We start from the raw sequence: 26,235 nt of genomic DNA, 5'->3' as shown, positions 1-26,235 counted from the left end.
CATAAATCTCTAAAATCAAATAAACACATTTTTGTCTTACGAGAAGTAGTCATTGTCATTTTATACGTTTCAAAAAATCTGAGAAAAATAGAAATAAAATTCGATTCCTTCTTGTCTTTGACAGCCGTACAAATGCAGAACTGTATGTGGTGCACATTACCACTGACATGCCTCCATAGTGGATCTTTGCTGAAAGCCCTTCTCATGCTGGTCCTGGCCCCTGTATTTTGAATTGATGGGGTTTCTTTGTGTTTCTGGAAAGGTTAGCAGTTAGCCATGCTGCTAGTTCCTTAATTCACAAAGCTAAAGCGAGTTATTCAGCCTCTATTTGCAGTTGTTGTTGACAACATTACAACATGACAATATACACAGGAGGAGATTACTTTTAATTTGATACATCCTAGGATTGACACATTTTGTTATAGCCTCCATGTTTGTGTGAGTCTCTAATGCACCATAAAGTCTATTTATCCTCACTGCCACAATGCATCAATGCGTTCTCCACCACTGTGCTGCTATTCCAGCAACCCAAAGTCTCTCACCATTTGATGGGCTTAAAACAGGCCGTGCTTTTTTCCATTTACCGGGTCAGCATGTGTTGGTGTTCAGCTGCTTCTGAATGCAAGAAACTGTGTCAAAGCTCAAGTGGCTTTATTGGCTGTTTCTTTAAGATACTCATTTTTATGAGTATCCTTCCGCTTGACTTTAGTTGAGAATGAAAGTCCAAATTTTACCTTTTTTTAATTTCTTACTTGGACAACTTAGCGATCCATGTTATCTTTTGTTAGCACGAGTGGCCTACAGCAAACACAGAATAGGACATAATTTACACTTCACAGCTGCTAACCCACACTCTGTGCAAAGACAACATTCATTCAGTCAGCCTCAATTTTTATCTTTATTTCTTTATTGAAAATAACAGTACCTTTTTACAGAATGTAGGCGAAGTCACGTATTTTGTCAGCTTTTTTAAAAAGCGCGCATATATATATATATATGTATGTGTGTGTGTGCGTGTGTGTGTGTATTGCCAAAAGCGCAAGTAAAGAACATCTGCCAATGCAGGATAATCAGAAAGGATGTACATACACACAGGGATACAAAGTGAAATGAAAGGTAGACTGTTTAAATACAGATGACATATTGGTTGAAGGGTTTCAAGACCAGACATAAGAATAAAAGGCAATATTGAGAAGTACAGAAAAGGAGACTGGATTTTTTCAGATAATGCCGCAGGTTCTTTGTGTGTATGTGTGTGAATGTGTGACACACTCCTTTCTCTAACACAGGGTGTGCTTCAGACATGTAGCCTGGGGAAATGGGGCCTTGTTGGGAGCACACACAGCAGGGCTCACCACAAACTGGCTTCTAATATACAGGGGTACAGCAGGCCTGATTAGACTGGCAAACAGTGGGGAGCAGAGAGAGAGAGGAGGACCTCTGTCTCTTCCTCTCTCTCTCCAACTCACACGCATCCCCACGCAAAAACACACAGCTGTACCTTCAAACCCCACCCCGTCGTCTTTCTGTACCCACTTGGTGGCCTAACAGATTATTGCAAATGCAGGTAAACATGACTCGTTCCTTAGATGACTACGCTGCTTTGATTTGTGCTTGTTTTCATGCGCTGCTCTTCATCTGCAGGTTTAATGTTTTTGATAGGCTGTAGACAACTTGGTAGATTTAAGTGCTAAAACTCAAATGTAAAGAATATTTTCAACTGGGATTGACATTTCTTTTATTTTCCTTGAAAGACAGTGAACCTCTCACCACATTTCCATTCAGTAGCTCTCCTGGAGCTTCCAGTTATATAACACAGTCTTCCTCGGCAGATGGATTTGTACTTAAACATGTGATGGAATAGTGGATGTTCAAAAGTCCTCTTCTGAGTACCTCACTTTCCCTGTTTCTGTTTACCAGTTTCAAATCTGGATAGAGTGTACATGTCCAGACATTTATGATCTTTTTGTATAAAATGACTTTTTGAACATACTGAAAATGCATCCTTTGGTCAGATGAGGTAAAAGTATATATCTTGGCAGTAGCGACACTGCTTATGTTTGGAGAAAGAAAGAGGTCTACAAGCCAAAGAACACTTTCTCCACCGTTAAACATGGTGGTGGAAGGATTATGCTGTGGAATGCTTCACTGCATCTAGAACTGGGAATTTTGACAATTCTTCCAGATGTTTGTAATGTCAGATGCTGATGTTGGACCAGAAGGCCTGGTTTGCAGTCTCTGCTATGAATCATCCCAAAGGTGTTCTATCGGGTTGAGGTCAGAATTCTGTTCTTCCACACCAAGTTTACTCATCCATGTCTTCATGGACCTTGCTTTGTGCACTAGCCTGCACTCATGATGGAACAGAAAGGGACAACACCAAACTGTTCTCACAAAGTTGGAAGCATGAAATTATCCAGAATATGCTGAAGCAGTAAGAGTTCCTTTCATTGGAACTAAGAGGCCAAACCCAACATCTGAAAACAACCCCACACCATAATCCCCCCTCCACCAAACTTTACACTTTACACAGTACTTGTCACAATGCAGACAAGTACCGTTCTCCTGGCAACTGCCACACATCTCCACTTCTATTGAGTCCAATGGTGGCCAATGGTGATTACAGCACTGCATCTGCCGAATTATATCGTGCTTGCAGATGTAAGGCTTGAGCTGCTCAATCATGGAAACCCATTCCATGAAGTTCTCTACACACTGTTGTTGAGCTAATTTCTAGGGACCATGGAATTTGGATGTCTGTAGTGATTGACTCAGCAGAAAGTTGGTGACCTCTGAGTACTACCACTCTATCATTTTAGGAGGGCTATCACTTTGTGGCTGAGTTGCTGTCATTCCCATTGAAAGTTGTCCGTGGAATATTTAGTAGCAAGGAAATATCACAAAGTGGCTATCATGGTACCATGCTCCTGAAATTTACCCATTCTTTTACAAATACTTGAAGAAGCAGTCTACATACTTAGGTGCTTGATTTTATATTTATGTAGGCATGGAAGTGATTAAAACACCTGACTTCAATGATTTGAATAGGTGAGTGAATACTTTTAACAATATAGTGAATAATAATAATTCTGCTTTATTTATATATGACCAAATATAGCACTAGCAAGGAATAAGTAAAGGATTGTATTATGAATAGTAGATTGATGTTGTGATAACACAGTTACAATATCACATACCATACCTGTGGTAGACAGTTGAAGCAATGAAAAAAAGTTAAAAGTAGAGATCAAATGGTTGATGTAAAAGTAATTAAATGTAATGAAGGGATTTTCCAAATAGTTAGCTAAGGTTAAATATTTAATTAGAAAAAAGTTGCAATAGTTGTCATTAAAATGTTGAAATCATAAGCTTAATTCATAGAATAACTGCTGAAAACACAGTGCAAAAGTGTAATGAAAAACTATTTAATACAGTTAGATAAATGCCTGCCAGGTGGGCGTGTCCACTACATTGTCCCAGTAGATCTGACATCATGTGAAAACTGTGGTTTAAAACAATATATATCAACAAGGTCATTTTTTCTGTTAAAAACTAGGACTAGTATTACACATTTTATAATTGGTTAAAATAATCATAATTTAAACATAGGTTGTGATGATTAAGGGGTTCAGGGCTATGGATATGTGGGAAAATACAACAACAACAACAACAGAAAACCCCAAAGAAATAATAATAAATGTAAAAAAAAGTACCACATACTGTATGTGTTTTTCACTTTAAGACAAGACATTTTTTGTGCTTTTTGAAAGTGCTCTACCTTTTGTTGTGTTCTGTTATCTGATCAAAAATGTACTGGCACCTTATTCCCTTGCTTAGATCCACAGGTCATAAAGCAGATTCCACTAAAGCTGCCACGTGCCTCACCTTCATGTTTAAGTCATCATGCTCTCCGCTCGCCTCTGATTCTCCATTTTGGGCTTTTCGTTGGTGATCCAGCATGGTGCAGTGCAGGAAAAAGTGTGTGTGTGTGTGTGTGTGTGTGTGTGTGTGTGTGTGTGTGTGTGTGTGTGTGTGTGTGTGTGTGTGTGTGTGTGTGTTGGGGTGAGGTGGGGGGTTGGTGATGACTCCACTCACTGGCCGTCCTGTAAATCGCTCTTTTATGGCCCTCATAATGATCCCCCAGCCAGCAATCTCGATTCCGTCGCACTGCAGATAGGAACCGCTGCTTCTGGCAGTCAACATGAGGGTGCTCAAGATGGCTGGAGGAGGTAGCGGGAGACTGGAAAGCACACACTGTGTGACTACACACTGGCACACACATACATATGTTCACATTCATAAAAATGCATGCCTTTTCACACCCCATCTACCTTAATCCCAACTTCCTGTGTAAAGGTCATAGAAAGTGCCGAAGGATGGTGTTTTGACCTCACTCAAAGTTGGTGAGCTCCAACAGCGTGCAATTGTGTAACATCATCAGAGACAGACTTCCTCATGCAGACCAATAGTGCCTTGATAGTTTTAGGCTTTTACATGATTTTGGAATATACCAACATTGAACTGCTGACAGCAACGGTTAGCTTAGAATTTCCAAAAGTAATCTCAAAACCCATAATTACTTTGTCATATCCACTGAACTTGATTTTACACAAGAGAACGCACAGATGTAGTTTGCTTTAACAAAAGACTTTATATGATCTGTTTTGCCAAAAACACTGCAAAATGTTAGACTGAAATTTCTAACATTTGATTTCTACAAAAGTGTTTATTTAAACAATATGAAATGTGGTTTAAAGCCAAGAAGCCAGGCAAAGAAAATATACGAAAAATTAAATGCAAATGAAATATAATGAATGCAAATGGATGGGTTTTACAAAGCTGTTGTTGTCTAGATATAGATCTCACCATATACATAAACAATTTGTTTCTAGATTTCATTATCACTTTAGCTCAACAAAGTCTGTTGTATAACAGTTTAATGAACTTTACTGTTTGCGAATCCTAATTAGAGTCAGTGTCATTAAACATGACATGCAAACAGCAGGAAGAACAGATAAATGAAACGTCTCAATCTATAGCTTGCATCATCAGCTATAAAAACTGTACAGTTAAAGATGTCTCTCTGTTTTCTTTTTTAACATGCAAGTGAGCTTTTTATTACTCATTCACTACAAATGTCACTGAAAATTACAGCACATGGCATGAATAGTAAAACAAAACATGTCACATTCGGAACAACAATTCAGATGAAATGTAATTACTGTACAAGTTGGCAAGTTTGTTTTTTGTTTGTTTCACCTGTATTTATTAAAACATACCGTTTGTGCTGCCGTCTGCACTCTCATGGACATTTTCACCTTTCTGCACTCCTTCCTGACTGAAGACATGTAAATCTATTATATTCTATTATATTACTAAAAACAAAATTAACTACTATCTGACAGTGGCAAGGACATTTTCAAACCACTAATTTAAGAAAAGAAGCAATAAAACATTATGAAAACACTCTCATTGCACATAAAACTGTAGCAATGAAAAGTGCATAAAGTATCGAAAATAAAAAGAATTATTCTGCAGAAAAATATTCCCCCAAATTAACAGAGGTCTCTGAAAAAGCTCTTCATGAGGCCTTGGATATATTAAAACAAATTAATAATTTCTGTTCAACTTCCCTGTTTTATTAGTTTTATTTATCATGACATATGTTGGCCAAGGTGGTTAAGCAAGACGAAACTGATCTGTTACAATGATAAATAACTGAGTGCTTGCTCTGTTTCCACACCATTTTGTTTCCAGACCACTTTGTACACAGTACAAAGTGGTAGTACCACTTTGTGGTCTGCATTTGTACTGTTCTGCCTTGCTTGCCTGCTATCAGTTTACCAAAGAGACCAAAGGTTTATCCACAATGCTCATGCGCAAAACCACCAGAAAAAAGCTTCTGGCCTCTTAGCTTGCTCACCCCGGTCATTGTGAACAGGAGATGGAGACAGCTACTACATTCTTTTGAGTACAAAACAGCGGAGCTTTCAATAATAATAGCCAGCTGCAGTCACAAGATTACAGTAATTTTAATGATGGATGCAAACAGGTTAGGAGCTTTATGAGATGAAAGGCTGTGATACGTTTTAATGTCTGTTAAAACATTATGTCTGTTTTTAGATCTGATAAGGCAAGCATTGCCTGCTTTCCTTTTCCTGATGGAACACCACTTATAGTTTTGGGTACTGACACTATTTTTTTTTTTTAGCTCCTTACAAAAGCATAATCACATTCTAGTTGTTATTAAAGTATTCACCAATAGAAAGAGATCAAAATCAAATATTTCTCTCATGTTATCGTGTTAAGGTTATTTGAAGAAATAGCTTGATGCAAAGTGATTTAAATTTCTTGTCTTGGACATGCAAGAAATTCAGCTGTCATCTGGTTAACACTTTTAAGTGGCGTGCTCGCTTTGTTTTTAGCTTGCCTACTGTTATCACTTCTTTCAATTGGCCTGTTTATTTACCAGCCACTAAAGGTGTTGTGTACTCTCTAGCTCTTGCCACAATGCTCCTGAGGCTTTAAGCCCCGTAAGGCCAGATCTCCTTGACAGCACTGTGCTAATAGATGCAGTCAAGTATTTTTTTCTGTGTCTGATGTTTACAAATCACACGGGCATGTCTAATAAGACAAGGAAAGTATCAGTTTGCTGACACTTGTGGGCTAATATGTCATTTGCGTTATCTTTGAGTAGATATCGGAGCTTAGTAAAAATATGAGTTTAAATAAACTCAGAAAATTGTCAAAATTAATCAGATTGTGTAATAAAAATAACACTACATCTAAGACTAAATAAACCTCTCTCTCTCCCCCACCTGGATTCTTCTCCAAACCAACTCAAGCAGATACCAGACAAAAAATGCAGCATCTCTCCAGTGTGCACGTGACCGTCCTGTTTAATATTCCTGGCACGTAGGCTGAGGGAGCAGTATTAAATTGGGATCAGGGAGATTAGAGTATAATATAGTTGACTATTAAAGGCTAGAAATGAGAGCCATGGGTTAGAGCCTGAGTAGGGTCCATACTGCCACAATTCCCTACCATAATTTTAAAAGTGCTCAAAGCATTCAGTTAGAGTAGAAAAGCACTACATAAGTTCCTGTCGATTTACCGTTTATAGTCTATAGAATGAAAGTGAAAAATAATAGCAATAAATATTAAGCAAAGAACCAGCCAAGGAATTGTAAAAGTCAAATAGACAATCAGAAAAACAAGTCATATTTATTAATAAGATAGTATGAAACCAAAAGTTGTTTCATCTTCTGTGTGTGTGTGTGTGTGTGTGTGTGTGTGTGTGTGTGTGTGTGTGTGTGTGTGTGTGTGTGTGTGTGTAAACATTAGTAAAACTGAAGAACTTGTAATCTACACTGCAACTACTGTGTATTTGTGCACAGTATTGCACAGCACAGCTTTGTCTGTGAATGTGTTGCAGTGCTGCGTTTAAGGTTTTTCTTTTGGCAGTGTTGTATTGCTAGTGATGTATGAATGCCTCTGCCTTGCTAATGAGCAAAACAAATCCTGTTTTTCTTTGCCTTTCTGACTTTACTACTGGAACATGCTCAGCAAGGAGTAGCATCACTCCCAGATCTGTCATCCAGTTTCCAAGGCAAATGAAATGCAACAAAAGTGCAGTCTTCGAATCAGGCTGGACATTCTCATCAAAACTCGTGGGTTAGCTTGCTATCCAGTTAACTGGAACTGTAGAATCTTTATATAAAGAAGCTTTGTGTTTGACTGCATTTGTTCTCACTCACTGAACTAAAATCCTATCAACTTGGCTGTAGCTCAGGAGGTAGAGCAGGTCATCTACTGATTGGAAGGTTTGTGGTTTGATCCTGGTCTCCACGCCAAGTATACTTGGGCAAGATATTAACCCCAAGTTGCTCTCCAATGCAGCCATCAGAGTGTGAATGTTAGCTGGGAAGTACTGAAAAGCACTTAAGAAAGTGCTTTTGTGAAGGGGTGTGAATGTAGCATGTTGTATAAAGGGCTTTGAGTGCTATGGAAGAGTAGAAAAGCGATATGTAAGAATCAGTTCATTTATTGTTTGAAAGGTTCACAGTGTTCACCAGAAACAGTCACCTTGTTTTGAGATTTACAGTTACAGCCACTTAAAATAGTTGCCTCATCCCTGACAGGACCATGATGGATGCCTAGTGGAATCCTGATCGATTGCCGGCTGATAGATGACCCTCCTGTGACATGGACTATGCAACCATGAGTAGTAACGCCCCTAAGCAGCATTTAGGAATACTAGTGGTAATGTCTTGTGTATCCACCAGGGGGACCAGCCTGGAGGTGTATTCAGTTGAAGGCTTGCTCCACACTTGCACTCCAGTTACACAATAATGTGTATATATGCGTGTGTTTCTGCCAGAAATATGTGCCATTTTGTTCTAAAAACATCAGTGATCACTGTCGTTCTCTCTCGGTTTTTATTGCCACTATTAATTTTAAAGCTCATTTTTTTAAACCTTACAATGTAACTACAGCCCAGCCCATGCAGCAGTAAATTAATGACTAACCTTGTATTGTGTCTGGATTATCTCATTTGTTCTGCTGAGTGAAGTTTGGTCCATTTACAGTATCCTACCATACAATTGCATTTGTCCCTAACCATCGGGAACCCTCGCGTTTACTTTTATTGAGTGGAAAAAAGTTAGCGTTCATCCTCCAGCTTCACTATGCTAATATGTGGGGCAGCCATGCTAACTATACTGTAGGTGTATAGCTAGCCACCGTGTACCACATCATTATATACCAGCTAGCTCAACTTCAGTAACCCTACAAACGTCCCTGCTGTTTAGTTTCCTGTCATCGTTTATGTCAGAAGTGATAGCAGAGCTGTACGTTTTAATTTTTTCAGAAATCCCTCAGTCAGAACATGGTATGTTATGTTTAGGTGGAAAGTAGTGAGCTAACTTCTAACTCATAAATTTCACAAATTTTGTTTTCATGGATGCCTGGATTTTAAACTTAATTGTTACACCTGGTAGAGCAGCCACACTGATCACTTTATTAAAGATGAAAGAATTTAGACAGTTTGTAATTCTCAGTGATGCCGCAGTGTTCGTTTGACTTTCAGAGCTGAAGAGGAGTTTGGACCCAGAAATGGCTAATGACATCAGACTTACATACCTTTATCTTGGTATGTTCCACTAATCCATTCACTCAGACTTTCATGAAGAACAGTCCCATAATGTATTTTGTTGGTGAAACCGCAATCCTGAGTTCTATATTGAAAGTAAACAACAAACGACCACTAATTGACTCCAGAGGAACTCCATGTGGAGTGCCAGTTTTGTGTGATTCTCAATGGCAGATAGAAATACATTAAACATTTCCAGTATGAGGCTCCTTGGCTAAGGACACTGAATTCTAATTCTCAAGGGTTATTACTTTTCAACCAGTGATGGTTAAAAAACAAAACATTAACAACTTCACCTTTAAGGCCGAACGGTGTGTTTGTATATTTTTTCAGATTAAAACATAAATTAAATTGATCAGAATTTGCAAATTGTATTAGAACGGAGAGAAAATATTGAATACAGTCATTTTTACAATGATAGGAAAAGAAGGGAGAAAGTATAAAAGTAAACCAAAAGAAGCTAACACGGGAAGTATGATGGACTTATACAGACAGTGAATGAGTATAATTAAGTGCTTCTGTAAGTCATAGCAGTGAACCACTTTGCATATTAGCATCTCCTAAGTCAAATGCAACAATAACTAATCCCATTACTATTGTTTTACAACTTTATCTATAACATTGCTGATGATGCTTAAAATGAAAACTTTTTGTAACTTGCATATCTGTTATAAAGTTTCCTGAGTACTTGCTTGTTGTGGTATGAATCAAGAAAATACTAAAAATAAAATATTAGATGTCTCCACCCAAATTTTGCCACTTGTCCCCAGAGGGACATCAACATTTACATCATTATGTGAAAGCTGATAGGATCTGTGATTGATATGTTTGCCTGTATGGTTTACAGTTGAATGGAATTAAAAAGTATACTGCATCAATTTTCATCATCATTGTGTCTTTATGAAACAAAACTTTATGCAATCAATATTAATTTAAAAGTTATACAGCCACATTCAGATTCTACATAAATGTGCTTAAATGTAAGAATGAAAGTTCTTCACTCCTAAATGTGGCTTTTAGCTCCAAGCAGTATTTATTATGCATGTAGTAAATACAAGACACCATCAATCAAATCAATGCCTTTTCGTATTTTAAAACAGTAAACGCATCACCATTCCCCCAAGCCTTCACATATATGTTGTACATTTAAAACCATGGAATATGAATATAAAATATGCCATGTGTAAGCAGCTTTCAGGATTGTATAATTAGCTACACAAAATTTTTGTTATAATCCATTTGTCTTCCCAAGTACCCCTGGAATCAAAGTGGGGCGAGTGGATGTGTTCAATAATGTAACATGTACTGTATACAGCAGCACACTATAGATCCTTGTACAGTATCCAAATGTCGTTCTCTGTGAAAGACAGAATGGAACAATTTAGATAACTCTCTGAAGCCCTGTGCCGTTACTGGACCATATCCTGTCCACTATAAGTACTTCACAGAGCTACCACACTGTTAAAAGTAGGACAAGGGCATTAGGAGTCCTTGGAGTACAGCTTATATTACAATATGTTTTAAATTCTTGTCCCTATTGACAAGTCTAATGTGTGCGTATGTGGTATCGAGTGGCAAATTGTTCACAGTACCATTGGCTAATTGCCATTTGAGTTAGTTGGCCATGAGCCCAGGTCACACTGCTGCATACATCCTTTTTGGGGTACATTTTAACATGACCTGAGATGCCATATAATTACCGTTTAACAGTGTAAACCTGTAAACTTCATCAAAGAGCACATCGCAGAAAACTGTTGTGGCCATGCTGACTGTAGCTTAGAAGAGAGGTTTGCAGACTGTAAACAGGAGCAGATATTGATTCGCCAACCTTCCAATTGATAGAAGACCTGCTCTAAGTATCCTCTGGTAAGATACTGAACCCCAAGTTGGTCTCTGATGCATTCATAGTGTGAATGTTAGAAAACACATATGTGTGAATGATGTAAGTTGTATAAAGTGCTTTGAATGCTCACTATATAAGAACCAGACTATTTAGTCTTTTGTAGAACCAGTTACAGATAGAAATGGAGGCTGAAATAAACCAAGCATGACTACTATCGCAATGATAGTAGTGATGTCCTCTGTTGAAGTGGAAGCTCTGCTTGGCTACGGTCAGGACAGACTTAGCTTTGACATCACTCTCGGGTTCTGCGCTTCTAGTTGCATTAGCGTTGTTTGTGCAGATTGCTAAATGCTTGCTCTTAGGGGGTCATGTGTTGGGTTGGGGGTTTCTCTGTATTATTGTATGGTCTTATAACAATATACAATATAACTAACCACTTAGCAATCTACAGTCTAATCAATCTAAAATGATTTTACAGACTATTCTTACACAGAAAATGAATCACCTGTCCCATTGCAAAATATAGAAGACATATAAATCGCTTTAGCTTTTGCAGATCAAAGTGAAATTTTAGTGATTGAACAGGTATTCTTCTACAACATAGGTGCTACCAACAGGAAAAAAAAATCTAAAAATCCATATTTGTTACTGATGGACATTAGAGAAAGACAAAACTCGTGACTGAAAAACTTTAGACTCTCCTACGCTCCCTGCAGAGGTCTGAGGGATCTTTTAGAAATTGTAATGTTAATTTCTGGAGACTTGATTGGTCTCTTCTTACCCGTTGATGATAAACTAAAGTGACTTCCATGTCTCCTTTAGACAGTAAGCTTTAATGTTTAAACGGTTACGGTGCTCCAATGTGCTGCCACCTCACCCTGGAGTAGCTATGAGCAAAGAAGCATGGGCATATCTTACTGAAAACTATTTTCCATTGGTGTGCCAAATTAATGCCTTACCTCTACTTGTTGCACACAGTTATCATTATGAAAACATTATTATTATGAAACATGAAAAACAATATGACGTTATGAAAAAGAACAATTTTCTAGTTGGGTTACACTTGGGCCCTATTCCAGGAAGTAGGATTAGCAAACAACACAGAGTTTGTTTGCCCAGGAGTTGCTGAGGGCAACTCCAGGTTTTCTGCTATAGAAAGACATTTAACTTCAATTTATGTCAGTTACTGAGGTAACAGACTCTACAAAAACCTACTGATTGTCAGATATTCTTTAAGTTTCTCTCAAACTCCTTCCCTCCTGCTGCACCTGAATTATTATGATAGCTGATTATTCATTTCCTCATTCATAATGTTGTTGTCAAAGCGTACAATGCAGCAAATTATTTTTTTAAAGTAATGTTTTATATGCAGCCTGTGCTGTGCTGTGACAACATTTCATGTTAAGTTTTTTTTTCTCAGATTGTGATTTAGTCATTAAATCTAAGCCACACCTGGAAAGGTATGGTGTTCGAAATCCAGGGTACTGACTTCAACATAGTTCCAACTGAAAGCACCTAAATCAGTCTCCGTGGGTCAACCTAGAAATACACCCAGTATACACCCTCACACTGGTACTCAGTCAAAATCAAGTCAGAGCAAGACTTCCTGACTCTGAACACAGGCTGTATGAGGGATAACAAAAGAGTTTGAGATTATGGAGGAGCTGGCAGTAGTGCAATGTAAGAGATTATAACAGGGAGTGATTTATTTTATGGGGCTGAATTGGGACAAACTCGTAGGTGTTACAACTGATAGTTGTCCGCATTCTGACTGGAAAACGTCTTTATCAAGATGTAAGATAAAGTGACTGAAATTAACACAAATTGAATTTTTCAATTGTATTATGCAGGTGCAAGTCGGTTCTAAAAGTAAACCATGCTGTTGGTGTTGTAACTAAAACAGTTATCTTCATCAGAGCAAAAGCAATTAATCGCAGATAATTTGTTGCAGTTTGGAGGAACGTGAGAATGAGCACGGTGACCACACAGCTGTCATGTGGCTAAGCCTGGAGTAGCTAAAGTATAAGCAAAATAGCAGAAGCACTTTGTTTAAAGTTAAAGGTCTAAAATTTTGCAAGGTCCATTCCTGTTAAAAGGGAGTTTTTCCATTCCACTATAACCATATGTTTGCTCAAAGGGGGTTATTTATTTGTTGGGGGTTTCGCTTTATTATCATAGGATCTTTACCTTACAATATAAAGTGCCTTGTGGTGATTGTTGGTATGATTTGGCATTATATAGGTTAAATTGAGTTGAAATTTGATTGAATGATGGACTAAGTGAAGATTAGAGTTGTTTTTTTATGTAGTTAAGACATCCTTAACAACTAGAGTGGTAGAAAAGAGAGTCTCTTCAGCACTGACCTCACCTTCAAGCAATTATATTGATCTTTATAGAAAGATTCTGTTCACAGCAGAAAAGATAATATTAACAATTTTAGAAACTGACACCTACTGTGCCTCTTTATCTTTTTTCCTCAGGCATCCATTGTTTCCCCTGCTAGCATTGCTGTTTGAGAAATGTGAACAGGCCACACAGGGATCTGAATGCATCACGTCAGCCAGCTTTGATGTGGACATAGAAAACTTTGTGCACCAGCAGGAACGAGAACATAAACCCTTCTTTAGCGAAGATCCAGAATTGGACAACTTGGTAAGTCAACATATCACATGTGTTAAAGCATCAGTCATGAATCGGTGTCCTCTGAATTCAGACCTCAACATTACTGAAGCAGTGCATGAAGAAGAACTTTAGAACCTGGGGAACAATTCCTTAAGTACAAGAAAGTTAGCCAAAGACTGTGTCGAAAAATAAAGGTTGTCATTCCAAATATTAATTTTCAAGCTCACTATACTATTTGTACAGACTCTATTTTTGCCTTATACACTGTAAACGGTAAATGACCTGTATTTGTATAGCACTTTACGTAGTCCCTAAGGACCCCAAAGTGCTTCACATTCACCCATTCACTCACACATTCACACACTGGTGATGGCAAGCTACATTGTAGCCACAGCTGCCCTGGGGTGCACTGACAGAGGTGAGGCTGCCAGACACTGGCGCCAATGGGCCCTCTGACCACAACCAGTAGGCAACGGGTGAAATGTCTTGCCCAAGGACACAATGACTGAGACTACAAGACAAACTGCCAACTCTTGAGCCACGATCGCGGTGACTTTTATATTTTTATATTTTATATATATTTATAGCAGCACGGTGGCACGGTGGTTAGCACTGTTGCCACACAGCAAGAAGGTCCTGAGTTCAATTCCACCATCAGGCCTGGGCCTTTCTGTGTGGAGTTTGCATGTTCTCCCCGTGTTTGCGTGGGTTCCCTCCAGGTACTCTGGCTTCCTCCCACAGTCCAAAGACATGCAGCTTGTGGGGATAGGTCAATTGATTAATCCAAATTGCCCATAGGAGTGAATGTGAGTGCGAATGGTTGTCTGTCCCTGTGTGTTGGCCCTGCGACAGACTGGCGACCTGTCCAGGGTGTACCCCGCCTCTCGCCCTATGACAGCTGGGATAGGCTCCAGCTCCCCCCGCGACCCTGAAAAGGAGAAGCGGAAGCAAATGAATGGATGGATGGATGGATATATTTATGTATATTACATTGCTGATCCAGCTGATGATCCAGATCCAATAGAATGTATGAAGTAGGCTGTTGGAGTATCTGATAAACTTTTCTCAGTTGATGTTGAACTTTTTAGATACAAATAAAGGTGTTATCCTGTTAAACTAACACAGTGTTTTAACATTGCAGACTAATGTTAAGGTTCTATTATTAGCCAGTTGCTAGCTGCTATTTTAATGATAACAGATGGCTACGGTTGCTATCAGGTAATTGCTAATAGTTGAAAAAGCTAACATTAGTGTATATGCTGGTCAAACTTTAATATTGTTCAAATGGGAGCTTTAGTGACCTCTCAAAATTTCTCACAAAGTGTTATTGTGAGAAACAGCTCCTAATGAGGGGAAGGTCAGTGTGCCTGCTGTGTGAAGTTGCGTGTCTGAAGATGGCACTGTTGGTACCGATGCTCTTTCAAATGAATATGTAACAGTAATTAATACGTAATGCAGTAATTTCTACTGTTTTTTTACCTTCTGAGTACAGTTTTTTTTATTATCCTTAATAAGTACATGAGCTATTTTACCTTTTTAGCCACAGCTGCCTTTTATATTTTTATATACAACTATAACTGCAGTAGCCCTAAGAGGTCATACACTGCATGTACTGCAACTTCAGGAAACACCAGCAAATGGAAAGATGCTCACAATAAAGGTTGAATAAAGAACAATGGAAGTAAAAAGAAAAAAAAACTCTTAAAAAAGTTCAGAAAACTCAACAGAGGTGATTTAAAGAAGAGAAAAATGAAAAACCTATAACAAACATACAGCTACAGTATTATATGAACCATGCGACAGAACACACATTAACTGGAACCTTTTCTCCCTCACACACCGAAGAGTCCTCCACTTCTTTTAAGAATTCTTTAGTTTGTCACTTCCACAGCTATTCTGTCTTGTTGTGTTTTGTATGCTTTTGTATGAATAGACTGTGAATATATTTTTGAATTCACCCTTTTCTTTTCCCTTTAAACAGAGTGCAGACTGATGCCATAACCAAGGTTATTTTTATTTAACTAAAACTAAACTAAAAACTTTTTATTTAACTCAAATAAAACTAGAACTAAATGAAATGATTTTGTGAAATATAAAAATAAAGAGAAAAAATTCTCTTTCTCTTTTTTTTTGTTAGTTTGGTAAAAATTGTATTACGGCTTGCCTGATGAGGCATTAATGGGTGTGTTAACTGAGACTTTGGATGTTTACAAGACTGAGTCAACAACCTTAAAAAAATGTATTCTAAGGCCTCTACTGATTTTTCTAAATCATACAATAAAATTTAAAGACTCAAACTAATACTAAAACTAATAAAAAACTTCACTAAAATTAAGTATTTTCAAGCAATTACTGCCTGTCTTCCTACTGGCGGCCAACTTTTCTGTTCCTGAACCTCTTTTTTGTAACATAAATCTTAACAGATGTGGCTCTGTGTCTGCATTGAATCCCATTTTTGCTATTCCCAAGTATTCAGTCCTTTTTAAAGTAATTTTCCCATCTTCTCTGTACACAACAGTTAGAAATAATTATAAATTACGAGAAGGAGGAAGCTGATAATCTTCTATGACAAAAGGGGGGGAGGAGTTGAAGCCAGACAGACACAAAGACACAGACAAGGAATTAGGAAAAAAGTGCACTCTTCTCATTACAGTACTTGCAGGCTGACAAGTGCTGAACAGTCAATTAACCCTGCATCTGTGTGTTTTATGAGGTAATGGGAATAGGCGTCTCTGCCAGAGGACACTAACTCTTCCATAGGGCAGTAATGCTACGCTGGGCCTGACTGGCTGCGATGAGGACAAGAGTTACTGGTCCCTTGATTAAGCAAGTGCAGTTTAATTAGCTGATTTATCTCCTCCTTGGCCAAGTGCTTTTCTGACCATTCTGTTGACCTTGGATGGCAACTTTGAAGGTGTGCCATCTTGTATCACACAGAGTGAAGAAAAGCCAGGCAGCTGATGATATATATATATTGTCAGTGATTCCTGTTGTCACTTCAGCCAAACCAACAAACCAAATTTCACTCAATGACAGATCATAACTTAGTAGAAAAACAACGCAAAACAAAAATCATGTTTCTCATTTCTTCTCAGTAGCTGTCAGCAGTTTATCCTTTAATAGGCTGTTCCTTAGCAACACAACTGCAACGAATTGGAGTTGTTAAATATTAGACACTGGTCTATTGAAAACTGTGTAAATGGCTTTCAAAGTCTTATACTTCTTATAGAACTTCTAAATATAATTATTTTCTTCACAAAGCATACAGTATTTCTACTTGCATAAATTAATATAACTATTTAAAAACAAAAATTTAGCTGGGTCGATATTATGAGTACCCTGAAAAACTAAGCACCAACCACCGTGCACTGCGCTGCAGTCATGCGCTTTAAATTTGTAATGCTGTAAAATCAAGTGAAACCCGAGGGTTATCTTCCAAATCATACACAGAAAAAAAACTTCAGCAAGGGTTTGAGCTGTCACCTGACAAGGAAAACAAAAAACAAACAAAATGAGTTCACAGTTGAGAAAATAGTTGCTCACAAAGGAAGAAATGGATATACAAAGTTATCACAGCATTTCCAAGTGCCAAGGATTGGAGTGAGATGTGTCATCAAGAAATTACAGACCAAACATGACAGAGTTAGCAAGTGAAATAATTTAAAGAGTCTGAAAAGACAAATAGTGAGATGTGTATAAAGACCCCAAAACAACTGCCAAGACACTGGTGAATGACTTAGCCAGGATATGTAATCTTAAAAGCACAGCCACTAGAACCCTGTATAGGAATGTACTGCAAAGTTGCAGACCAAGAAAAACTTAATCTTACAGCCAGAGTGCAGTATGCACTTTGATACTGGTGCATGTCTTGGTAAAATTAGAAGAGCATGAAGAACATGGCAGCTTGTTAACTAATCTAAATAGAACTAAACCTTGACAGCCTTAACACATACACTTCACTCACACACTGCTGTGATGATGATGATGCTTAATGTAAAAACATTTGTAGTCCACAGACATTGAGTGGAAAGGCTCCAGATGTTTTTTTTAGTTTGTTTTACTGAATGTGATGCACTTCCCAAATGTTTATTGAGTCACTCAGGCCCCCGTGGGTCTTCCGTATTAAGGATTTTTTAATCTGTTACCTGGACTCTGTTTTAAAGACATTACCCAGCATTACGGATGGGTACCAGAAGTTAAATAATTACAACAAGAAACCAGAAGATTTGCATTTATTCCAAAATGTATTAATATATATACGGATCAGTGATGCAGGTCAGTCAGCAGTCTGCATCTGTAAATACCATTACCAATGATTTTTGATTTTAACATTAGACGTTACAGATCTTTGTAACATAAATTGCAATAAAACCAAATGCCAGCAATATCCATGAGACCAACATCAAACGTATTCTTCTGTTCATGGTTGTTAACCTGGTGTTTTAAAGGTAAGGTGTTCGCTAAAAGTCATCAGTGTTTTAGAAGGTGAATGTGATCTGTTTCATATTTTGTCTTTGCTGCTCTCAGATGGTAAAGGCCATTCAGGTGTTGCGAATCCACCTACTCGAACTAGAGAAGGTCAATGAGCTTTGTAAGGACTTCTGCAACCGTTACATCACTTGTCTCAAGACCAAGATGCACAGCGATAACCTCCTCCGTAATGACCTCGGAGGGCCCTATTCTCCGTCACACACCAGTCTCAGCATGCAGCAGGTCAGTGATGGACCCACCGTGGAGCTTAGAGTTCCTTAATGGTACCTAGCGTAATAATGCAGTAATGTAGTGTTTCCCTTGATACGCCATTCATCAGCAGGTAAATTTTGCTGTTGGTTATCACACACAAGCAATAGCTTTCCCCCCCTTAGAGTTGCTCACCAGTGTCTCCCTCTGTTATCCCCCAGGAACTAATTCAGACCTCCTCTCCATCCATGACCTCTGTCTCCAGCTCTGTTAACCCTTCAGGGATTGTGGTGCCTGCTGGAGGGCTGCAACAGGGGAATGTCGCCATGACCACCATCAACTCTCAAGTGGTCTCGGGTAAGCGTGTCAATTCACATGAGCACTATAAAACAAAATTTGGCCTGACACTATCGACCTTTTTTTTCCATATGGCTCTATGACCCAATGTGTGAAGAAGAGGTGCTACAAAAATGTAAAACTCAGTGTAACTTATTCAGTAAACTACCACCTCTAAATAGGGTCTCCATAGATTTTGGGACAGTCAGTGACATACAGCTAATGATAAATAAATAAAATCGCATAGGTGGTTCTGTTGTTTTCTGCACACTTACCTGAGCCTTAGCCCAATCACTCTCAACACTTTCAAATAGTACTCCACATTTTCTCTCTCGTTCTGATCAGAGGAAATATTTGACACCAGCTATCCAAAGCACCATTTCCTGACTTTTAATAACTATCATATTCAAATGAATACTTTTCTTATTATTTGCACTGTGTTTATCAGTTTGACTTTGATCTTTTTCTTTGCGTCATTTTGGGGTTATCATTATAAAGCATTTTCATATTATTAGTATAAAACTCAATTGTTTGTTGAGCATAATGACAAATAAAAATAGTCATTAGCATGCTTTTGATCAATCAGTATACACGCATGTTTACTATTCCATTGCTATTATATACACATATCATTAGCTACATGTTTGTGGCTGTGTTTTGTATAGCTGGTATCAGAGGGTCATGATAAGTATCCATCACAGAGAGCTTGGCTGGCAGGTTCTTGTAATGTTAAGCCTGTACAGTGAAATGTTAATCCTGCCCTCTGGAAAATCCTTTTAACCCAAAATAAATCAATGTCTCTCCCTTTGATCACGACATACTGAAGAGCTCAAACAGACTGTGATAAGAGTGTCTTGATCAAGGCTAATTAAGCCAGCAGCAAAAACACACTCCTCCTTCTCCTTGTTCTCTGTGTTTTTTTTCTGGGTTAAAGGGCAGTAATGCACTTTGAATTTATCATTTAGTCTCTTGTTTGCTGTGTGTTTGATTGCAAGGCTGACAAGCAGTTAATAAGCTCTGGTGCTAGTGTAGAATCTGGCTTCTAGTAGCTGCTGAAGACACTTGATACTCATGGCAGCAAATTATCCCCTCAGGTGGGACCCTGTACCAGCCAGTTGCCATGGTGACATCGCAAGGGCAAGTGTTAACTCAGGCGCTGCCTCCGGGAACCATTCAGATCCAGAACTCACAGGTAAAGCTGTCTGAACCACAATGCTTTCTGGCCAACGTTGTCACTCCTCCTTGTGCCCTCACCACCTATGGTCTCAATTTGTTCTTTACATCTCTCAGACCTCCGCTGTGGGTCTTTTCATTGTCTGTCTGAACATAGCCTCCTGCTGCTAAACAAAATAGAAATTGTTTATTCCCCTGATGTTTGGGGAGCCTTTGTGATACCATGCCACTGCAGATGAATATCAGTTAAAGACAAATTTGTGGATGATGTGATTTAGGTAGATACAAGAAATAAATCTCGGATCTCATACAAAAGACTAATTCATTTAGTCATTCATTTTTCATTGTTCAAAAACCTTTTGTTAAAAACAAAAAGTACAGGACATTTGAGATGTGAACAGAACAGAAGTAAAATATTTCAGAATTTTTATGAACAGGAAATATTAGGATCACAAATGTTTTATCGCCAAAAGATTTAGAAACTCATATGAATGACTGAATTTTTTTTTATTGCACAGGGGCAGATTTCTGGTTTTAGTATTTTAGTTCAATTTAGATTGTCAAAAAGCTTCTGGAATTGTTTAGAATAGCTGGGACATTTGCTGTATGCCTGCTCTGTGACTGTTGGTTTGTTGTAAATATGAGGATACTTATTTTAGAAAATCATTACTCTGAAGGCAACAGAACCTTCAAAGGAAGGGTCTGTTGACTCACAAGTGAATGCCAAAAAGTGAACAGATGATCCACACAGTAATAGTGATGAATATCATATGGAATATTAACATTGAAGCTTGCTGTTATGCACAGTAAATAACATAAGAATAATACGGACAATGTGTCAAATTAGTTAGCCAAACTGTATGTTTAGGACAAAACGCCTTGTAATTAATAGATGAAGTATTTTAGACAAGAAGGGCTCGTGCAAATGTATGTTATAGGTTCCCTTATGTTTGTGTTAGGGATATCTTATTTTTTAGCCTTATTTAAAATGTATTATTTAAAAAGTTGTTTTTTACCCTGATGATTTTTTAAATTGTTTTAAAATTTGCCAGAGCTTTAGCCTCTTTCAACTCTTCTGTGTGCACCTTGGAAGTCAGTTTAGTCTACAAGTCACAAAACACTTATTATCTACCTCACATTGAATCAGTAATGTGATAATTGCAGATTTCTACAAGTTGGAACACCTTGAGAAATTGTTCAAGTGTGAAACAATTGTACAAGTTCCACAACCATACCCAAATGCAAATCCCTAAATGCACTGAGTTGCTGCCACTGAGTGTATGGCTGACTAGATATTTGCTTTAACAAGTTAACAATGATTTCTCTTTTTAGTCTCTGTCAGTACCCTCACCGTAGCATTTGAATCAACAAATCATTCTGAGAAAGGAGTATCCTAACAGTAATATATTACTGTTCTTAAATTCAGGGCAACAATTAGAGAACACTTAAAGAGAGAAAACAGGCAAGGCCTGAAGGCAAAATAACAAAATGGTTTCAAGAAAAGTATCAAAATAAGACAGAACATAATGACAACTACAAAAATAGACACGGAAGCACATAATATACAAGAAAAAATACAGAGAGGCACAAGAAATTAACCAAAGTAGTCATAAACAAAGCAGACAGTATGACAGTATTACTACTACTACTAACGCCACTGACTATGACGTATATAAAAGACTAGGACATTCAGTATTAGGTTCTTTAGTAGCCTTCAGTATCAGCCTTCCTACAAGCTGGCAAATTACTCATACTGTATAACATTTTGTCTTTCTCTAAGACTTTTAAAGTAGTCATTATATAGGCAAAAATACTTTATCATCATAATTTTACTGTAGGAGTGATACCCAGGGACTAATTTTTGAGTGGTTTAGGTAGGAGAGGACTATCACCTTTTCAAACCTTTATGACTTTTCTTTTGTTGTGTAGCGCCTCATCTCTGTTTGGGAAGGAGTACAAAGGCTCCTCTAAAGCATAGAGTATCAGGTACTGGAACCCTTCCTATGTCTATGTACAAGATACAGTCACAACAAAGACTTAAGACACCAACAGCTGAAGAACAGACAAAATATATTGGATGAAAGTTGGATGAACATAAAAACATGAATAAAAAAATGTGGTTTCTTAATAAATTGCGTGTCTGGCATTAGCGGTAATCTAACCTTGATTGTGATTTCATAGCATAACTCTATTACAGAAAATAGAGTTGTGGGTGTAAGAGGCTATATATCGATCTGTATGAACAGCAGTTTAATTATTACAAATTCATTGTGTTTGGAATTTAAGGTTTACTTTAACAATCTCCGCCCACTCTGTTGTTGTGGAGATTTCAAACAAATTTATGACAAAGAACGGCTCCATGCTGGAACCAAGGCTCCAAGCAGAGCCAATCAACAGGCTGTACACTTGCCTTTTCTGAATGGGGGGAAAAGAAAAGAAATGGGGCAGAGAAATTTAACAGTGTTCTGTGTTGGTTTGAAGAGCGGCTCAGTTTCATGTAATTCTGTGACAGTAACAGTGACCCAGCTGGTGCTGAGTTCTACATGCGTGCTGGGAATTGAACACAGCCCCTTCGCCACTTTGCCGACAAGCCCCGAGTAATCACACTCTGAGGCTCGGTGCTGCCAATTAATTTAACCTCGCTTTCTCCTGGAACACACACACTCCCAGGACAGAAGGAGCCACGTGACACACAGCTGCAACTGTAATGAGTCTTGTTTTGTGTTGGGAGAATGAGGGGGGATCTGTGTGAATGTCTATTTATGGGCATTATGTGGGTTGTAGGTGGGTGAGGGTCAGCATCTCCGTGTCTGTGGATTCTTTCCACACTATTCTGCGTGGAACCTAATAATAGTGGGGCATAATGATTTCCCTCCAACAAAATATACAACTTACATGAAACTAGAGGACCAATGAGAGGACCTAGTCAGGAGGATTTAACCCATGGGGGTGTTAGATTTATTAATAGAAAAAAACAAGCAATGTCCCATTTGTATACAAAATATACTCTGTCTTGGGGACTGAAACGGCTCCAAATAGTAGGAATGAATGATACTAGGAAAATGGTTGGTTGATTTCTTGGCACTGACTGAGCTTTTAGGCACAGTCCACAAGATTTGAATAGGGTTAGGTCAGGGTTTGGGGTAAGCCATTCCAGAAGTTTAATGTTAGCTACTGCATGTATTTCAAAACCAGTTTTGATCTTTAGGATTATTGTTCTATTAGAAAGGCCAACTGTGCCCAAGTTTCAACCATCCAACTGTTCATTTGGGGTGAAGTTTAGAATTTGGAGGTAGTCCTAGAACTTCATTATTCAATGTAGCACTGTGCAATGTAGCACTGTGCAATGTAGCACTAGCAGCAAAATAGCTCCAGAGCAATGATCAATTATTTTTGCTCTGGGGATGCTTTCAGTTCATGGCATTAATGGGTTTTGTGTTATTTCTGAACATCCTAGCCAATTTCCTCTCATTTGATAGATCTAAATAATTTGTATTAATAACTTAATGACTCCAGGAGGCCTTCCAACTTGTGTAAATCTACAATTCTTTATTTATTGCTGTCAAATAAATCCCCCCAAATGACCTTGGCCTTGTTAAGTTAAAATAGACTGTAGAACCCTGAGCTCCTCTTCATGAATCGCTACCTTATCGTGGTGGAGGGGTTTGTGTGTCCCGGGGATCTCAGGGGCTATGTTGTCTGGGGGCTTTTGCCCCCTGTTAGGGTCTCCCATGGCAAATTGGTCCTGGGTGAGGGACCAGACAAAGAGCGATTCAGAAGACCCTTATGGAGAAAACATCGAGGGAACAGTTTACCCTGCCCGGGATAGGGTTACCGGGGCCCCGCCCTGGAGCCAGGCCCGGGGAGGGTGCCCGAGGGCGAGCGTCTGGTGGCTGGGCCTTAGTCCATGGGGCCCGGCTGGGCACAGCCCGAAAAGGGGATATGGGCCCATCCTCCCACAGGCCCACCACCCACAGGAGGCGCCTTAGGGGTCAGGTGCATTGTGTGCCGGGCGGCGGCCAGGAGCGGAAACCCTGGCAGACTGATACCCGGCTGCCAAGACTGGCAGTTGGGACATGGAATGTCACCTCTCTGGTGGGGAAGGAGCCTGAGTTAGTGTGTGATGTTGAGAGGTACCGGCTAGATATAGTCGGGCTCACCTCAACGCATGGCTTGGGCTCTGGAACCAGTCTCCTGGATAGGGGCTGGACTCTGTCTCAGTCTGGAGTTGCCCCCGGTGAGAGGCGGTGGGCTGGGGTGGGTATTCTAATATCCCCTCGGCTTGCTGCCGGTATGTTGGGGTTTTTCCCGGTGGATGAGAGGGTTTGTTCCCTGCGCCTTAGGGTCGGGGAACAGGTCCTGACTGTCATCTGCGCTTATGCGCCGAGTGGCAGTTCGGAGTACCCAGCCTTCTTAGAGTCCCTGGGTGGGGTGCTGGAAGGCGCTCCACCTGGAGACTCTGTTGTCCTACTGGGAGACTTCAATGCTCACGTAGGTAATGACAGCGAGACCTGGAGGGGCGTGATTGGGAGGAACGGCCTCCCTGATCTGAACCCGAGTGGTGTTTTGTTATTGGACTTCTGTGCTTCTCACAGTTTGGCCATAACGAACACCTTGTTCGAACATAAGAGTGTCCATAAGTGCACGTGGCACCAGGATGCTCTAGACCGCAGGTCGATGATCGATTTTGTAATCGTATCACCAGACCGGCGACCATATGTTCTGGACACTTGGGTAAAGAGAGGGGCTGAGCTGTCAACTGATCACCACCTGGTGGTGAGTTGGATCAGGTGGTGCGGGAGGACGGTGGACAGACCTGGTGCACCTAAACCCGTAGTGAGGGTGTGCTGGGAACGTCTAGCAGAGGCTGCAGTCCGCGAGATCTTCAACACACACCTCCGGCAGAGCTGGGGACATTGAGTCCCCATTGCCGAAGCTACTGCATTGAGCTGTGGTTGCAAGGTGGTTGGCGTGGTGGTAATCCCCAAACGAAATGGTGGACACCAGAGGTGACGGGAGCCACCAGGCTGAAGAGGGAGTCTTGGTTAGCCTGTGGTACTGGAAAGGAGAGTTCGTCCGCTAGTCGAACCTTGGATACAGGAGGAACAATGCGGTTTTCGTCCTGGTCGCGGAACACTGGACCAGCTCTTTATCCTCTCAAAGATACTTGAGGGTGCATGGGAGTTTGCCCAACCAGTCTACATGTGTTTTGTGGACTTGGAGAAGGCATTCGACCGTGTCCCTTGGGGTGTCCTGTGGGAGGTGCTGCGGGAGTATGGGGTGTGTGGCCCATTGTTACGGGCCATTCGATCCCTATACAACCGTTGCAAGAGCTTGGTTCGCATTGGCGGCAATAAGTCGGACTTGTTCCCGGTGGGTGATGGGCTCTGCCAGGGCTGCCCTTTGTCACCGATTCTGTTCATAATTTTTATGGACAGGATTTCTAGGCGCAGCCAAGGGGTGGAGGGCTTTCACTTTGGTGGCCTCAGAATCTCATCTCTGCTTTTCGCGGATGATGTGGTTCTGTTGGCTTCATCGGGTGAAGGCCTCCAGCTCACACTGGAACGGTTCGCAGCCGAGTGTGAAGCAGCGGGAACGAGGATCAGCACCTCCAAATCTGAGGCCAAGTTGTTAGGATGCCTGGGTCGTTGACCCAGGGTTGTTGAGTTTATTATATTATTTATAATTTCTAGTCTTTGGTTTCTTTGAGTTCTGTCTTATGGTTTATGTCTCTGTCTTCTCTAGTTGCTCTGTCTCCCCTGTCAGCTGTATCCCCTTGTCTAGTTCGCGTCTCTGTGTATCCTTAGTTGCTATATCCCCGTTTCCAGTCAGTCTCTGTTCCCTCTGTTGCAGTGCGTGCGAGTCTGTGTCTTTAGTTCAGTCTGTGTCAGGTTTACTGTTTTATTTTGAAGGTCCTTGTCTGAGGTTAATGTATCTGGTTTCGCTTCCCCTTGTCTCGTTAGGCCTGATTTGCCCCAGCTGTGTTTCCCTCCTGTTACCCATTCCCTGATTGCTCCCTCTGTGTATTTAAGCCCTGTGTTTCTCTGTGTCTGTGTCGCGATCTACCGCTTACCTAGCTGTGTGTTCTGTCAGTTTTCCGATGTAAGTTTATTTAGATTTTTTCCCCCAGTTATGTTATATTTGAGTTTAACATTAAAGCTGTTTTGAGTTCACATCTGGCTCCGGAGTCTGCACCTTGGGTCCTATTCCTGTCTGCACACAGCCACTCATAACACATGGTTCTCAGCCGGAAAAGGGTGGAGTGCCAACTCCGGGTCGGGGATGAGTTCCTGCCCCAAGTGGAGGAGTTCAAGTATCTCGGGGTCTTTTTCGCGAGTGATGGGAGAAGGGAGCCGGAGATCGACAGACGGATTGGTGCGGCGGCTGCAGTGATGCGGACGCTGCACCGGTCCGTCGTGGTGAAGAGGGA

At 39.9% G+C, this 26,235-nt stretch overlaps 1 protein-coding gene across 5 annotated transcripts in view; it reads left to right on the top strand.

Moving 5' to 3' along the window:
* Positions 1-26,235, top strand: part of LOC113030016 (pbx/knotted 1 homeobox 2) — a 107,009-nt gene that overhangs the window by 73,045 nt on the left and 7,729 nt on the right. For all 5 annotated transcript variants that reach the window (XM_026181043.1, XM_026181038.1, XM_026181039.1 and 2 more), the window contains 4 exons: positions 13,475-13,646; positions 18,144-18,329; positions 18,518-18,653; positions 19,727-19,824. In XM_026181043.1, coding sequence (XP_026036828.1) covers positions 13,475-13,646; positions 18,144-18,329; positions 18,518-18,653; positions 19,727-19,824 — 592 coding nt within the window. The remainder of the gene's footprint in view (positions 1-13,474; positions 13,647-18,143; positions 18,330-18,517; positions 18,654-19,726; positions 19,825-26,235) is intronic.

The sequence above is a fragment of the Astatotilapia calliptera genome, chromosome 10 (genome assembly GCF_900246225.1).
Source record: "Astatotilapia calliptera chromosome 10, fAstCal1.2, whole genome shotgun sequence".
Classification (NCBI taxonomy): Eukaryota; Metazoa; Chordata; class Actinopteri; order Cichliformes; family Cichlidae; genus Astatotilapia; species Astatotilapia calliptera.
The sequence above is the reverse complement of the archived record's forward strand: the minus strand, read 5'-3'. Positions and strand labels throughout refer to the sequence as shown.